Below are 17,331 nucleotides of genomic sequence, written 5' to 3'. Positions count from 1 at the left end.
AGTTGTCTCCTTTTTCACTTTGGATGAAGAATGCTCTACCCGAACCCAGTAAAACCTCTGCCAGCTGCAGGTGCTCTCCAAGCATTCCTTAGCAACAACAAGTTTGGCACAGAAAATCCCAGACATGAAACACTCAAGGCAGTGAGCTGTGGCTTTACACTTAAACAGAGAATGCACAACTAAGAAAAGCTCACAGGAAGGGCATGACAACAACCATGCGTTATGAGTTAATGTGATAGGAAGCTGGGCCTCGCAGTTAACATTTGTTTCCTTTATCTTCCCGCCCTCCCCCTTGTTTCTTTTACTGTACTGGGGCTCTGGTGATTTGAAGCCTCTTGGGTTATTTGAAATTACAACTTTGAAGGTGGCACTTTTGGAGCAAGTTGGCACAAATAGAAGGTAATGCTGTCACATCCCTTGCTTGTGGTGTACTGGGTAACAGAACATCTCCTCAAGGCTTGGGGCCACAGGTGGAAAAGTCAAGAGGGTAGAGGGCTCTCAAGGCCCATGCTGGGTTATGTGGCTCTTGTTTCTAAGGGTGGGGTCCTCGTAACTGTTAGCACAAGGTGGCGTGGATGCTTCCAAAGGTAAGCCCTGCTGTTGGTATCCATAGTTGACATTCCCACAGGGGAAGTGACGGAGCCTAAAGAGAGGCACTTCTTTAACACTTGCTGTTAGGGAAGATGGCTCTAATAGCAGGGAGGAGCCTGGTAGCCTGCCAGTCACAATGTTGGGCCCCACAGTACAGTTTCCTTCATGTCCCAAATTCTCCCTCTCAGGCGTCTCTTTCTCGAGCAGAGGATTGTTTCTGCTGGCCTGCTTCTCCGCAAACCAGGAACCATAGGTTGGATTCCAGAGGTTGGTGGGCTTGTTTCTGGAGCCCCGGCCTTTGTGTAGCTCAGAAGGGGGGTTGGACTGGGTGTAGGCCATGTTGATATGTCCCCCAGCTGAAGCTGACTGCACCTTCCCAGGGACTGGCGGTTCCAAGGCTCCCACTTTCCCTAGAGCTTTTCCAGCAGTGATGGCTGATGGCAGGGGTGGTGGAGATGGCAGAGTTTGCTTGTCATCTTTTCTGTCTTGGTGTGCAGAAACCAAGAGAGGAGGAATTCCTTCTGGGTCTTCTGGGTGTATCGCTACCTTCTCTTCCTCTTCAACTGATGGGCCATATTCTACTGGCAAAGCAGTGTTGATGACATCTGGATCCTGCAGGAGAGACAACTAAGAATTTCTCCAAGTCTGTTGCCATCATGCATACTCAGACTCAATTAAAAACCTGAGACATCTGACAACTGTCATTGATCAGAGACCACCTTTCCCAAACCATCTACAACCTACATTCCAGGTGTAGAGGAAGCTGACAAAGTGTAATTAGCTATGAGAGACAATGGGATACCCATAAAATTGGACTCTTAAAAAAAAATAGCAACCCTAGAATTTACCACAGAACAGCAGAGAGCACAAAACCAATGAAAAACATTTTTTTTTTTTTTTTATGTCCAGCCAAATTTCCTGTGGGAATGTTGTTTTGGAATCTATATTGTCTCAAAGTTCATAACATTCTCAGTTAATATTGAGAAAGTTTCAGCCATGAATGTATTGCCTCCACTCAACAAGGGAGGAGTGAGAATGCAGGCAAAAGACAGCACTGACAGACCCTTTGAAGCCCAAATCCACAAATACAAAAGTTTTGAGCTATTTAAGCAGTTGTGAAAATTAAACTGAGAGAAACATGGTGATCTGGGCAATCTAACTATTGCTAGACACCAGAGCAATCTATAGGTAACAGAAAACACTGCCTCTCAATCCCAGGATCCAAACGCTCATGAAAAACTGATCAAGCCTCCCAAAGAGTGAGGGAAAGCAAGGTGACTGAGAAGAATAATTGCATGAGGTGACACAAGAAACCCATACTGAGGCAGGCAGCAAAATGTTTTCCGAGCTATTCTGTTCCACACTAGTCAGCTAAAAATGGTGGTAAAAAAATCTGTGTCTTCATAAGCAGAAGGAGAACTATTTGGTCTACTATTTGTAGAGCTGTGTAAGCTTATGTCCTTTTGGCAGTGAAAGACAGAGGGATCAACCACCTGATGGGGCAAATGTCCCATCAGCTGGTCCCAGGCTGACATCAGTCTTCCTGGACTGCTGACTGCAGTAATGCAGTGCCACCTTCTCATCTCACACTCTGTCTTGCCTAAACTCTTCATCAACTGGAAACCTCTTCACCCATCTCATAGGAGATGAATGAACACTGATACCTGAGTGCAGTACTCGATCCTCTCCAGTATTATGGCAAAGTTTGGCCTGTCTTCAGGCTGGTGCTGCCAGCACTGGGTCATAATGCGATACCTGAAAGAGCCGAACAAGAGATCTCATAAAGGGCAAGTCCTGTTGATATTTAACAGCTAGTCACTGCAGACTAGAAACCATAAGCACATGTTGTCACTCTAATTAATAAAGAGTACTCTGCATTCCCCAGAGTCAGACACCCGATGTACTGGTAACTACTGAAATGTGGCCACCAGTAGGGTGAAATCCACAGCCCATTAGAGAAATAACCCATTCACCTGAAATCCCTTGGGCAATTATTTAAAGGTAGGCAGGGGCACAGATAATGGAACCCAGTTTTTCCTACCTGTGAACAAGCTTACACATTTGCAGTTTCACAGTCAATCTAGGACAGAAATATTGCATGACCTTTGACCAAACAAACAGTAACCTGTACTTTTCAAAGGGGTCCTGAATTCTTCTCCGAAGAAGACAGAAAAATTAACTGGTAGAGAAGTCATTGGCAATCAAGTTCAATAAGGGAGATCATCCAAGATAAGATCAATCTCAAAAGTCATTAACTTTTGACTAGAGAACAATATTCAAACTGGAAATGTATTTGCATGAATACATCAAAGTTAAAATCTCATACACAGGGCCAGGGCAGTTTTTAGGTGGATCCATCCTTCCTCCGTTGGTTACAAATTCCAGAACCTCTTGGTTACTTTTGCTAGGGTAGGGCATGTATCCCAAAGAGAATATCTCCCAGAGCAGTACACCAAAGGACCTGAATACAAAAGAGAAGGAAACCAAAATGAAGGATACAGCAATGACCATCATCATCACTGAGGGGTAACGCAGCACAGTCAGCATCGCTCCTTGCAGCCTATGCTCAATGTGTGGAAGTCACTGCTGCAGGATTTGGACATAACTAAATTCTATAGTTGTAAAGGTAGATTTTGAATCATTTTATGAATGCTAATAGTTGACTGGTAAGTGAGTTGAGTCTACAATATAAGTACGTAAATCTGGTTGTTTTGCTTTTTTACTCAGCACTGCTCAACTAGATGTAACAAATGTGAAAGACTATGCTTTTCTGAGACATCAGCCACACTGAGCAGAGCAGCAGCCTGAACACTAACAACAACCTTTTCGTCTTCTGTAAGCTCCACTTCATGAACTATGCCAGTGAATCCCCATAAGTTCCCATCTGTACCTCAGAGAGTAGGAAAGTAGGAAAACTTTCCCTAGCTAACAGCACAGTCCTGAGCTTGTGGTGTGGCTTGCAAAGTCCTGAGTCCAGAGGAGGGCCACAAAGATGATCAGAGTGCTGGAGCACCTCCTATGAAGAAAGGCTGAGAGAGCTGGGGGTGTTCAGCCTGGAGAAGAGTGGGCTCCATGGAGATCTCCTTGCGACCTTTCAATACTTAAAGGGGTCTTATAAAAAGGATGGAGAAGGACTCTTTACTCAGGTAGATAATGACAGGACAAGGAGGAATGGTCTTAAACTAAAAGAGGACAGATTTAAATTAGACATTAGGAGGAAATCCTTCACTGTGAGGGTAGTAAGGCACTAGAACAGGTTGCCCAGAGAAGTTGTGGATGCCCCATCCCTGGAGGTGTTCAAGGCCAGGCTGGATGGGGCCTTGGCAGGGGTTTGGAGTTGGACGATCTTTAAGGTCCCTTCCAACCCAAGCCATTGTAAGATTCTAAAGCAGTGCCTACATCTGCCTCACTCTTCCTTCCCTGCCTGCTTGCTTCCCTAGCAGTACCTGCCTTTGACGACCTTTCTGTTCCCTCATGTTCTCCAAGATCAGTTTTTTTTTTCTAAAGGCAAACTGAAAAGAAACGTGTTTTTTACGAAATATTCAGACTTTACAAAACAAGTTACAATAGACACACACACATGCACGCACACAGATGAAGAAGTAAAGGAAGCAAACCATGTGTCTGTTTTTGATGTAAATATCCCTTCCATGAAAGCCTCGGGAGGCATCCATTTGACAGGCAACATTGCACACCCACCCTTTCGATAGTAGCTGGCTCTGCAGAGAACAAGAAAAACAAAGAGTCAGCTGTGAATTCAGAAAATGTTATTAATTCAGGATTTGTATAACTATGAATATTAACATTATCAGCTGGAGGACAGACTAATTTAGGCAAAGCAGAATGACAGAGAAAATGCTGAAGAGGCCTGTTTCTTTTCACAAAAACAGTGGAAATGGGCAGGCCATGTAAGGACTGCTTTGCAATCTCCCTCACCTTAGGCTTGATCTAGTGAACCTGTATTATCCTTATCTATGTCCATACTCAAGTGACTTATTCACATAGTAAGTTGCTGCTGGCAAAGCTATTATCCTGCACTTTTCAGCCACAACAGGATCTCCACCTCATCTCACAAGTCGTCACCTCAAGCATCCGTATCAAAAATAAACAAAGCTTTTCCCAAATATACCCAGTCTACAGCACTGCAAGTGGAATCCAAAACCCTTATTAAGACCAACGAGCAACAAGGAGAATGTTTGGCCATTATTACCTGGGGCAGTAGATAGAAAAATCACTTCCTATGCTCCTGAGACAGAAAGTATTTCAGTTGTTTTGTGATTTTCACTTAAAACAAAACCTACAAGCCCCAAATCCTGTGCTGGTGCTTACAGCAGACTGCTCATGCAAGCCAGTATCACTGTTCATAACTATGCAGCCTGAGCATCTGAAGGGTGTTCTCAGGCACTGGAACGTGCAAACTTCAAAGGCAACTCTGAAAACTCAGCACCAAAGCATTCATCTTGACAGGTGGTTCTGCTGACTGTATGTGTGACAGATGTTACTTTTTCCCAGCAGAGTCCGATATGACAGAGGAGCAGGGTAGGGTCTCTTTGTGAAAAGGGAGGTAGGGAAAAAGAAAAAAAAAAAAAAGCAGTTCTAATACACTTGGTTTTTGAAAGTAGCACTCTGTTAGCATCACCTCGGGCTGTCATACTGGCAGACCTCAGGCTAAGCAGAGCCAGGCCTGGCTTAGTAATTGCACAGAAGAATCCCGAAGCAGGAAAAAGAGAAGCTGAAGCTCTAGAATAAACAGTGTGTGTGACTGAGTACAATGCTTTTCTTCCTCTGAGTCAGAGGCAAATCAGTTCCCCAGCAGAGCAGCACATGGTGCTGCAGTTCTAGAGGTGCTATTTAGAAGATGAGATATCAAACTGCAGCCCTGGCTGCTCATAGTCATTAAAGGCTTCCTGATGATTCTTGCAGCATCAGAGTAGTTAGCCTTGTGTCCTGGCTGAATTCCAGTTTGGGTGATTACATTTCTCTAACCTTCCTCTGCACCTTCCTCATTTACCTGCATTAAATTGTGGAGATTTACTGAAAAAAATTTTTATTTACTGATTTGATTTTTTTTTTTTTTTTTACTGATTTGATTTTTTATTTACTGATTTGATTTACTGATTTTACTGAAGACACCAAACCAAAGGGGGAGGGATAGTATCAGAGAGATTAAGCTCAGAAAGATTTGCGGCCACAAAACAGAAGGACACATTAGTCCTATTCAGCGTGGAGAAAGTACAGGCAAGAAACTGTGGATAGAGTACAAGAGGGAGGATAAAAGCCTTCCATGGCCATAAGACTTCATTACACAGAAGAAAGCTCTCAGGGAATGTGAAAAGTCTCCAAAACACAGTTCAAATACAGGTGAAGGCAAAAAACAATTAAAATATTAGGTGGGATTCACTGGGGTTGGGTGTCTCCACTCTTGTCTTTCTAGAGTTAAACAGAGCAGCATGTGAGCTTGCTCTCCTACATGAACACTGCTCATCTCTCATTTTAGTGAGCTTCCACTTGTGAATACCCTTGGCTTTAGCTGTTACCTGTATATATCCCGGGCCATGCCAAAGTCTCCGATTTTAGCCACTCTTCCAGGCCCTCGACAGGTAAGGAGGCAGTTCCTGGCAGCAATATCCCTACAAGGAAAGGCAAGAAAAGCAAGAACAAGAAAAGAATCACTTAATCATTTAACAATTTTGCAGAATAGTACCTATTTTCCTGAGGTGCAGAGACCACCTGGAAAAGTCAGTGTTTATGGGTAACTAGAGACGTCCCAAATTCTAATCTCCCCCAACAGTTTGAGCAGTTCTGCTCCTTAAAAACTTCCTCCTTAAATTTCACTTAATTTCTCCAGGGAGTTGCACGCAGTGTGGCTGATTTCAGCAATGTACCAGTCCTAGCATCAAGATGTCTCGGGAGTGATCCACTGACATGTTCCTACCATGCCAGTTCAAATGTCAAACAAGCATCATACTATCAGAGACAGGAAGAACAACAACAAGCAGGTAGTGTTTTAAAGACAGGTATCGGCCTGAATCTGTGCATGCAGGTAAAGCTCCATCTCCATCTCTGCTGAGCTGAAGTACACCCTGAAATCTGAATAACGTGGTGGCACCCCTTGTGGATAACTCAGAAAAGTGAACTACAGTCTGGCCATAGCAGCTTCACAGCCCCTTGCAAAGCCACGTGCTGGTACTGGGCTCTTCTGATGTAGGCAGAGTGGCCATGCACTTTCATCATGAATAACAGCAGTACTGGATTAGTGGGAGCCAGAGAAAAACTGGTATCTTTACCTCCCTTCTGTTCTGCAGGAGCAGGTAACAGTAGTCACAAGGTGTTGTACTTCTGTCTGTACTTGTACAGCTATTCTTCAAGAGGGAGGAGAAAAGGGTTCCAGGATGAACAAAAAGACACTAAGCAAAATTCACAACGGGGAGGGCTTTGAAGACTTCTGTCACAAGATTGTGTTTCCCTTTGCCAAGTAACCAACCTGTCTGCATAAGTGCAGGCACTGAAGAAAAGAGCTCAGGATCTTTGATAAAACTACAAACCTTTGCAACCTGATCTACAGCAGCATTTCTCTTAATTGCTTCTAGTATTCTGATTTTATCTACCTTGCTTAAAGTTGTTCAGCCACTAGAGAGCAGCAGGACATAAATATATCAAACAGGGCATTATGAGTCATTCTGGTCTGTCTGCAAGTCACGCCCTTGCTGACATAGATGCCTTTACCCACCTGTGAATGAAGTGGTTCTCCTCCAGGTACTGACACCCACAAGCAATGTCATGAGCCACATGGAGCAAGTCCAGCATGGAGAGGGAGGAAGGCTGATTCTACCAAAAGACAAAAGACAAATATGGCTTAAAAGCAAGAACACAGCATGATTGGTCGTTGATACAACACAGGATGTGCAGACATGATGTCATTCAAATCCCAGACAGAATCAGAACAGCTGGATGCAATTTCCCAGCTCCATCAGGGTTCTCCTTTAAGGATCTCCCACTGTTTTGCAAGACACAAATGGATTTCCCCCAGTTCTTATGGGAGACACTTCTGAATTTTCAGCACGATATTTTTTTTTTTTGAGGAGATATGTCACCTGAACTGGTCCTCAAACACTTTCCTTATATCATTTCCAGCTCTTCTGTAAAGTCACCTTCAACAATGAGAATGACATTTTGTATAATGGCATGAGTCACATTTACTCTTTTCCTCCTACACATCTGTGTAGGTTTTATCTTGCCCCTCAGAGCACTGACACAGGTTTGCTTAGCCAATGGCTATGGAAGATGAGGGCTGCTAACTGCTTCTGCCTCTGATGAAGTCTATGGCCTTAGCCAGCAGGGGACAGATGCTTTTGTGAAAAGGGCAGGCTGAGCAACAGCTCACATAGTGGGCTGAAGCCAAACCACCAGCTTCTGCTCCGAGGTGTTAACCAGTGATCCCTGTGGCCAATCCTGCGGGGGAGGAGGGAACTAATTCTGCCAGAGGGCATAAAACAAACAGCTGGGTGGCAGTGATATCTTATTCCACAGCAGTTATTTGCTAGTTAAGTGTTTATTTGGGGCCTTAGATATTTGACTAACAAACCTCTCCCACCCTCTCTCTCTCTGTGGACACTTACCATTCTGCCAGTGCTCAAAAGGCACACCTGTGCATGGGTCTCTCCTGCTGATGCACAAACCAGCACCAGTTCCCCAGTAATAGTGACTGCTGGACCTACCAGCCTGTCTGCTGTAGTTGTAAAGAAACACTACTCAGAATGACGTGGTGCTGAGCCACCTACTCTAAAGCACCAATAAGTGGGACTGAAAATAAGTCCATGCTCTGCAGCAAGCTCTGCAGGCAATAGTTAAATACTGGACGTTATCTAAACCTAAAGAAGTCCTCATGTTTTCTAAACAGGTTAGGAAAGACCTGGCCTCAGTGCTTGACTAATGAAATAATTGAAATATCCTGCATCTTTGTGTGAACAAAGCCTGTTTTTTCAGTGTGGTATCATAAACCAAAATGGTTTGTGACTACGCATCACCTGCCTATATGTTATTGTTTACTCAGCATACTTCATTGCATATATATACTTAAGTGATTCTTTAAAAAACTGGACTGTTATCCCCCCACCTTTCTTTATGCAGCATAACCATTTCCTAAAAACATTAAAGCCTCTCCCCCACCCATCAAACACTGTCTGGGGGAGGGGAGAATCATCTTTTTCACCTCTCTGAGTTGAAGTGATTCACCAGCTCCAACAGAGCTACAGGAACAGAGGATGCAGGTGCCTTCCCCTCCCACCCCCCCCACCCTTCAGGGAACAACCAAGGGGAAATGAATACCTCAGACTACCCATTCTCTCTACATCTGAGCAAGGCTCAAAAACCTGAAGTGAAAGCTGAGCAAAAATCCCCGTTCTTTACTGCGCAATCAACTGCAGACCTGAGCTATACTGCAAGGCAGCCTGTACCTTGAAAACACAAGCTGATTTGGACAACATAGCTTTTCTCTCTCTCTTTCTTTTTCTTTTTTTTCCTTCCTCTCTCCCTCCTCGGATGAATTCCTTCCACCTTTTATTTTGCTAAATACAGCCCTAAAACAGATGTGACTGCCCACCCAAGGATGCTTTAGCCATGTAATTTGTTTGAAAAATGAAGGGTTTGGATTCATTTTGCAAGAGATGCAGCCTTGAGACACCAAAGAATTCACTTCACAGCTGCTTAACACCTTTTGCTCCCTGGATGAATGGACAATGCTCAGAGCAGTGGGCACGCTAGAAGCACTAATGTGTCACTAATGTGACACCTTCCTTGGTGAGGCTGAATCTTGCTAAAGGTGAATGAAATTCTGTGTATTGTTCAGTGTAATCACTGCTCTGTGCAACAGGCTGCACAACACAACAGGAAACCAGGATTTATCTTCCCGAGTTGTTCTTTGATTGCTTTGCTATGAGTGAGAAAAAACAGCACTGAACTTCCTAGAATGGACAGTTCTGCAATGCTCCTATTTCAGGCATTTCTGGATCTACCAGGACTGCCTCTCTCCAGAAGAGGGGGAAGGAGATATCCTGTAATAGATATGAACTTCATTACAAATGGAATGGAGAAACCCCTCAGGGCTGGGGTTTTCTGGACCCATGGAGAAGCTTGAATCTGAAACTTACAGAGTAGGCCTGGCTGTCATAAACTGACAATTTTCCACATGAGTGAATTGTATTGTATTGGGCAAGCCATTCCAATGCCTAGCCATTCTTTCTGAGAAGAAATACCTCCTAATTTCCAACCCAAACCTCCCCTGGTGCAACTTGAGGCCATTCCCTCTAGTCCTGTCACTAGTTACCTGTGAGAAGAGGCTGACCCCCAGCTGCCCACAGCTTCCTTTCAGGCAGTTGTAGAGAGCAATAAGGTCTCCTCTGAGCCCCCTCTTCTCCAGACTAAACAACCCCAGTGCCCTCAGCCACTCCTCACAGGACTTGTGTTCCAGGCCCTTCACCAGCTTCGTAGCCCTTCTCTGGACACGCTCCAGGGCCTCGATGTCCTTCTTGTAGCGAGGGGCCCAAAACTGAACACAGCACTTGAGGTGCGGCCTCACCAGAGCAGAGTACAGGGGGACGATCACCTCCCTGGTCCTGCTGGCTATGCTATTCCTGATACAAGCCAGGATGCCGTTGCCCTTCTTGGCCACCTGGGCACACTGCCAGCTCATGTTCAGGCGAGCATCAACCAGCACCCCCAGATCCTTTTCCTCTGCACAGCTTTCCAGACACTCTGCCCCAGGGCTGTAGCACTGCATGAGGTTGTTGTGACCAAAGTGCAGGACCTGGCACTTGGCCATGGTGAACCTCATCCCATTGGCCTCTGCCCATTGACCCAACCTGTCCAGGTCCCTCTGCAGGGCCTTCCTACCCTCCGGCAGATCAACACTTCCCCCCAGCTTGGTGTCGTCTGCAAACTTGCTGAGGGTGCACTCAATTCCCTCGTCCAAATCATCAATAAAGATATTAAAGAGGATGGGCCCCAACACCAACCCCTGGGGAGTATCACAGGTGACTGGTCGACAGCTGGATTTCTCTCCGTTCACCACCACTCTCTGGGCCTGGCCGTCCAGCCAGTTTCTAACCCAGCAAAGAGTGTACCTGCCCAAGCCATGGGCTGCCAGCTTCTCTAGGAGAATACTGTGGGAGACCGTGTCAAAGGCCTTGCTGAAGTCTAGGTAGGCTACGTCAACAGGCTTTCCCTCATCCACCAGGTGGGTCACCCGGTCTTAGAAGGAGATGAGGTTGGTCAGGCAGAACTTGCCTTTCATGAACCCATGCTGGCTGGGCCTGATCCCCCAGTTGTGTTGCACATACTGTGTGATTGCACTCTGATGAGCTGTTCCACAACCTTTCCTGGCACCAAGGTCAGGCTGACAGGCCTGTAGTTCCCTGGGTCCTCCTTGCAACCCTTCTTATAGATGGGCTTCACATTAGCAAGTCTCCAGTCATCTGGGACCTTTCCGGTTGACCATGACCGCTGATAGATGATGGAAAGTGGCTCAGCAATCACATCCACAGGAAGGTAAGAGCAGAGTTTAAAATATGTATGTGTATATATATATATATATACACACACACACACACATACATATATATAAGACTTTGATTTTACTCTTTAGATAGTGTCTGCAATGCTATCTAGCAAAGTCCAGGCATGAGGCTCCTCTGTATAACCCCAACAACATTTGTTGCCTATATGACAGATACAGACTATATCCTGCCTCCAGATCAGCCCTTCTAGTAATAAAAAACTCTGACTCTCTAAAATGCTGGGAAATAGTAGCTGCATGGATCAGTCCTTTTATAGTTACCTATTTGCCTTGTGTCATCAGCTTATTAAATACAATCCAATTTTCTTACCGGTCTAGGCCGTGTCTCTCTCAGGAACGATTTCAGGTCACCTCCAGCCATAAGCTCTAGCAGGATGAAACGGGGCAGTGCCTGCAAGCTCACTCCAATACAGCGCACAATATTCTGATGATTGAACTTGCTGCGGAGACAGGGAGGCTCAATAATAGATCAGCTTTGATCCAAAAAGCACAATTATAGAAAATAATCAAAATATTTTGCTGTGGGGAATTGTGTGTTTTTTTTGTTTATTTGTTTGTGTGTTTGTTTTCAGAATAAGTAACAAATCCCAAAGGCATAGTAACTCGATAAAGGTGAAGTGCTACCCTTGCACTCCATCTGTCTGCACAGTGCAGAAATGGAGATTGGAGGAGGAGTGGATTGAAGGAGTAGCTTCCTATATTCTGCATCCTTTTTGTGCTGCAGCAAGACTTGTGGGTCATAGGAAGCAGAGAATGTCTGTTAAGAGTTTATCCCTACGTTCCCTATCCTGGGGTAGAAGCTGTTATAGGGCAAAGTTGTTCCAAATAACATACTGATACAGAGATCAGCTTATTGAAGGGATATTCCTCAAGGCCTAGTGCTAATAGTTCCTAAGTTCTCCAGGCCTTAATGTGATAGGGAACTATTTCCTTGGATTCTAGGACACAGTCACTGACATATGAAATGACAGCAGCATTGTGTCAATGGCATCTCTTCACAGTCAAACCAAAACTCCTGAAGTTTGTTTCTTCCTCATGCTCTGGTCTCTGAGAGAAATCTGGAGCCCCCAGCACAAGAATGATGTGGAGCTGTTACAGCAGGTGCAGAGGAGGGCCACAAAGATGATCAAGGGACTGGAGCACCTCTCCTATGAAGGTAGGCTGAGAGAGCTGGGGGTGTTCAGCCTAAAGAAGAGAAGGCTCCAGGGTGACCTCATTGTGGCCTTTCAGTAACTAAAGGGGGCTTATAAAAAGGAAGGAGAAGGACTCTTTCCTCAGGTAGATAATGATAGGACAAGGGGGAATGGTTTTAAACTAAAAGAGGGGAGATTTAGATTAGAGGTTAGAAGGAAATTTTTCACTCAGAGGGTGGTGAGGCACTGGAACAGGTTGCCCAGAGAGGTTGGGGATGCCCCATCTCTGTAGGTGTTGAAGACCAGGTTAGATGAGGCCCCGAGCAACCTGATCTAGTGGGTGGCATCCCTGCCTATGGCAAGGGGGCTGGAACTAGATGATCCTTGAGGTCCCTTCCAACCCAGGAAGCTATGCTTCTATGATTCTACGCTTCTATGATTCTACGCTTCTATGATTCTATGATCATATTATCAATTCTGAAAACTGGCCCTAAAGATTCTGAATTTGGATAATGAAAACTAGTGTGGACCTTTGTGAAAATGTTGCCTTTAATCATCTGGTCCTTTAGTTTCTTCATTTGTAAGAAGTATAGAATAGGATAGTAATGCCTATCCCTATTGTAAAATATTGACCACTGTGGACATCACCTCCCAAAGCACCTTTTCTTATAGTGTTGGGCTTTGCAGGCCTATATAAGTCTTTGTTCATCTTATTCATACACACCTAATAATGAGAGCTTCCATGAGGAAGTCCAGCTCATCTTGCTCCGAACACACTTCTGGCAATGTCTGAAAAAGAAAGAACAGGTTGACAAGGAGATGTTTAAACTGACAGGTGTAGAACACCTGACACAATCAAAAGCACTAACATCGTTTGCAGTGATCCTTGTTTCTCCAAAAGAAACCTCACTCTAATAATAGCTAGACCATTATAAACTAGACCGTGAAGCATGTTGAAAGATAAAGATCAGGATGCATTGTCCATCAATCACACTGTCATCCTCCTACCAGTGCAGGAAATACAACAGAGTGCAAAGGGAATAGCGCTGATATATGGGACTCTACTGTGTAGAGGAGAAGAAATGAGACCATAGCTCCTGAGCTCTCAGAAAGTTCAATACCACTACCTCCCATCAAAACTAGGAACTATAACCAGCAGTAGAATTATGCTGTTATGTAACCTCTAGGAGAAAACAAGCTAGCCAAGCTTCTGAAGGCCTGAAGTACCCTACCAGGGTCCCTTAGGATTTAGCTATGCACGCAGTGCATATCCATCCTGTAATGGAAAGACTCCTGCCCACAGCCTCTTTGATGTATATACCAGCTGCTCTTGGCCACATTAAGACTTCTGTCCCTTTGACTCAAAGGCTTTGGACAGGTTACCACACCAGGAAGAGCGTGCAGAGAATGGACAGAGGGTGGACTTATTTCTCATTCTTGTAGTCTGCTGCAGCTGTATAGGAAATCTTTGTCTACTTACTACTTACAATCAACTTATTTTTATAGAAAGTCCATATGTAACAAGCTGTACCATCATTATGATGGATGGAAGTGTTGCAATAAAACAGCAACTTTTCTAAACACATCCTTCAGTGCTACAGAAATGTTTAATCCATCTTCATTTTTATAATGCATTGGGACTCTTAGGTGGAAGGTGCATGAAACCATCATGATAACTCATACGCTGTCACTTACTTTCACAGCCACCTGCAAGGGAGTGGGGTCGCTGGGGATCCCTGCCACCTGACCTTCATATACCTCACCAAAGGCTCCGTGGCCCAAACCCCTGGACAGACCAGAGAAGACAAGAAGGTATTACTATAGAGAACACACATTATAATGCTGTGGTCACAGCTAACAGAATGGGGTCACAGTTTTCATGGCAGTGAAACAGGCAGGACTAGACGTTGGCACAGTTATTTCTGATAATTCTCCTTACACTACGCAGCAGATGGGACCTTGATGTAATCTTTCCTGGACCTACAATGTCTTTAACTGGTAGGAAAAACAATCCTCAGAAATGAACTGTCCCCTGTGAAATCAAACTGCTGGCACTACGGAGTGTAATGGGTAGCACTTTCTGCTGCTTTGGTGCCAGTGCTATAGTGATGGGTTCTCCAAAACAGGTCAATAAAGATAGGTCTTAAGCCTTGGTATTTGCACACCCTAAGCATAATAGTTCCCATGTTTACGTATCACCACTAAAGAAAACATTGAACAAGAAACTAGGAAGCACAATGGTTCTCAAAGGACCTGAATTTTAAATTAAAGATCTTTCCCTTGTTTTTTTTTTTTTTTTTGTGATTCTGGGTAAGTAAATAGTGATGACAGCACTTTGTAAAGCTCCAGGAGTTCATGCTGAGAATTGTTACCGTCACTGATTATATTATGAAACTTATAGTTTTATTTTGATTAAGGATACAGGAGAAACAAATTAAGGGGCTTTCACTAAGGCTCTCTTCTACAACAAACGCTTTCCTGGTAGTGCCAGGTCTGACCTCAGAGCTGCACTGTGTGTCCTCCAGTCTGTTGTGGACTGTGTTCGCATGGGCCGTTGCCCTCCTAGTTCAAACAGGTGCTGCTAAGAGCAATCTACTCTGTTGAGAGCAGTGAAACAGCAGTGAGGACTTGCACTGCCTGTGACTCAACCACTTCTTTAATAACATTTTGTAGGTGTCAGCTTGAGACACCATTGTCTGCTATGCCTGACCAACTTATTACAAACTAAGGATATAAGCCAGATCTCTACAGCTCATAACTCACCCACCTCCCCAAAAGCACAACTTCCCTGCCCCTATCAATTCCCAGCTGCATACTCTGCTCTCTGCAGCTTGCCACACTTCAAAAATTCTTTCAGAGCCCAAGCGACAACAGCAACAGCAACACAGGGTAAAGTTTGGGTTACACCAGAAACTTCCAGATGAAGTCTAGCAAGATCTGCAGGCAGGGGGGAGTGTGATAAGAACGTGATAAGTCTGCAATGCATTGCAGACTGCGTGGGCTACTCTGAGCATCATCTTTTTAAGCACCATAAGGTCCCCTGTCTTCCAAGCTCTACTTTCTGCTCCTACTTCTTGGATATTTGTTTAACAAACATGGTACCAGGGTAATGCCATATTCACCAGTGGTGTGCACTGTAGAGCACCAGCAAAGCAGGGTGGGCAAGAATTCTGAATTTTCAAGTCTTCTCTAGGAGACTATTTCCAACTTTCCAGAAGTTCTGACCTAGACCTGGCTATCCTGCTTGCTTTATATTGCTGTCTTTTTAATTCTGTCTTGCAGCCTCAAAACCATTGCTTTTCCTCCTACTGTATTTAAAGATGTCATTCTCTATACCAAAGATCCCAAAGAGTCGCCTACAAGCCTTAGGCTTCCCAGCATTTCATCCGTTAATGCTGGAAATTGGCCATTCATTGCAAGTCTGCAAAAGATGTGTCCAAATTACTGGTGATGACTCTTCAGTTCCTCTCATGATTCCAGAAGATTAAGACTGCACCTGCAAAAGGTTAGGGAGACAGCCAAAGTCTAATCCCCTCCACATAAACCTAACTACTGCAGATTTATTATCTTTCTAGTGAGAAGGGGCATGAGTCTAAAAGTGTGTGAGTATTTGCATGTGCCTGCATAAAAGACATGAGTTCACATCTGTGTAAGAGAGCCAGCATATGTCAGTATACAATATGGGGCATAGGGAAGGCAAAGATGAATTTACCGGATGAGGGAGATGTTTTTGCGAGGCACCTCTTTGAGGTCGCTAATGGATGTGGTCTTTCCTGCAAAGCAGTAGTTGGGATTATAGTCTGTCATAATAGTGGAGGTACGCAGTTTGCTTAGTTTATATTCTGGGCTCTGTAACTCCATCTGCATGGCTTGTAGTTCCTGGTGCTTCCGACGATACACTATATGTAGAGAACAGAGTAAACCAGACACACATTCCCTTTGGAAGACAATGGTAGCTGTGCAGCATGTCTCACTGGAATTAGATGCATGGTCAAATTCCAGCGAATCAAAACAAGCAGTGACACATTTCTGCACATCAAATAATTACAGATTGAAAATGGAATCTGAAGTTATCCAAAAACCTTTGATTTACGTATGTCATAAAGAAGCAGACTTGCTCATGAACTGCTTGGAAAAAGTAAAATGAATTTCACTTGCAGAAATCTCTGATTTCACAGATCTGAGGTTTTTCTTTTATCCTGTTTAGTTTAGGTGGACTTTCCAAATCCAATCTTGAGGGAGTCTTGCCATAATCAACTTTCCTAAATCATGTAGAAGTGACTAAAAGTCTGAAATAAATTATTGCATCACATTGTTCAAAAAGGATAGACTAAACTGTCACCTCAGAATAAAATATTATACATAAAATTTATTTATTTTGCAAAACTTCCGCTGTTTCTAAACAACAGAATTGGACTAAATTTGAAATCAGCTCAAAAGAGTTTTGTATTCCTTGAACCACTTCACTGATATCTATGAAATCTCATTGGAAATTGTTAAATCTGTATGTAGGCACACAAATAAAGAGTTTTTAGATATTAAGCACCAATAGCTCTCACAAAACCAGTGACACTTCTGTTCTGGCAGCTTTATACCACAACAAAAGCAATAATATCTCTTTAAAGATGCAATCAGTAACCAAAACCTACTCAAATTGGTCAATGTGGTTAGAAACAACTACAGATAACTGATGTTAAGGAGTGCATGGGGGAAGGTGTCATTAAATACAGCAGTAGCTAAAAACCTGAACCTTTTTTCTCCTGGGGCCCAATTAATCTTGGCTCAGATACAGTCCTCATATGAAAATACCTTTTGCAGAGCATCACTCACCTATCATGATTCCTGAAAAAGCCAAAATTAAGGCAGCAACCAATGCTGAAGTCACTACAGACAAGACCAAGGAGAGAGGGAGATGAACCACTGGTTCAGCTGTAACAGAAGCATGAGAAAAGGGAATTACATTTGAAATGATCTTTCAGTACCCACTTTTTTGCAGGCAGATTTTTCTGCTCTTCCCTCCATTTACTCATCTGC

General features: G+C 44.0%; 1 protein-coding gene across 1 annotated transcript; it reads right to left on the bottom strand.

Moving 5' to 3' along the window:
• Nucleotides 1-498: 498 nt before the first annotated feature.
• ALK (ALK receptor tyrosine kinase) lies at nt 499-16,191 on the bottom strand. The gene is made up of 10 exons (XM_035558717.2): nt 16,010-16,191; nt 13,993-14,083; nt 13,022-13,086; nt 11,475-11,604; nt 7,322-7,419; nt 6,129-6,221; nt 4,209-4,310; nt 2,918-3,052; nt 2,256-2,346; nt 499-1,203 (listed from the first exon to the last, which is right to left on the bottom strand). Exons 1-10 carry the CDS (start codon nt 16,162-16,164, stop codon nt 499-501), a joined length of 1,665 nt encoding a protein of 554 aa, XP_035414610.2. The 5' UTR covers nt 16,165-16,191.
• Nucleotides 16,192-17,331: the final 1,140 nt, after the last annotated feature.

The sequence above is a fragment of the Cygnus atratus genome, chromosome 3, assembly GCF_013377495.2.
Source record: "Cygnus atratus isolate AKBS03 ecotype Queensland, Australia chromosome 3, CAtr_DNAZoo_HiC_assembly, whole genome shotgun sequence".
NCBI lineage: Eukaryota > Metazoa > Chordata > Aves > Anseriformes > Anatidae > Cygnus > Cygnus atratus.
This window is presented reverse-complemented; position numbering and strand designations above follow the sequence as displayed.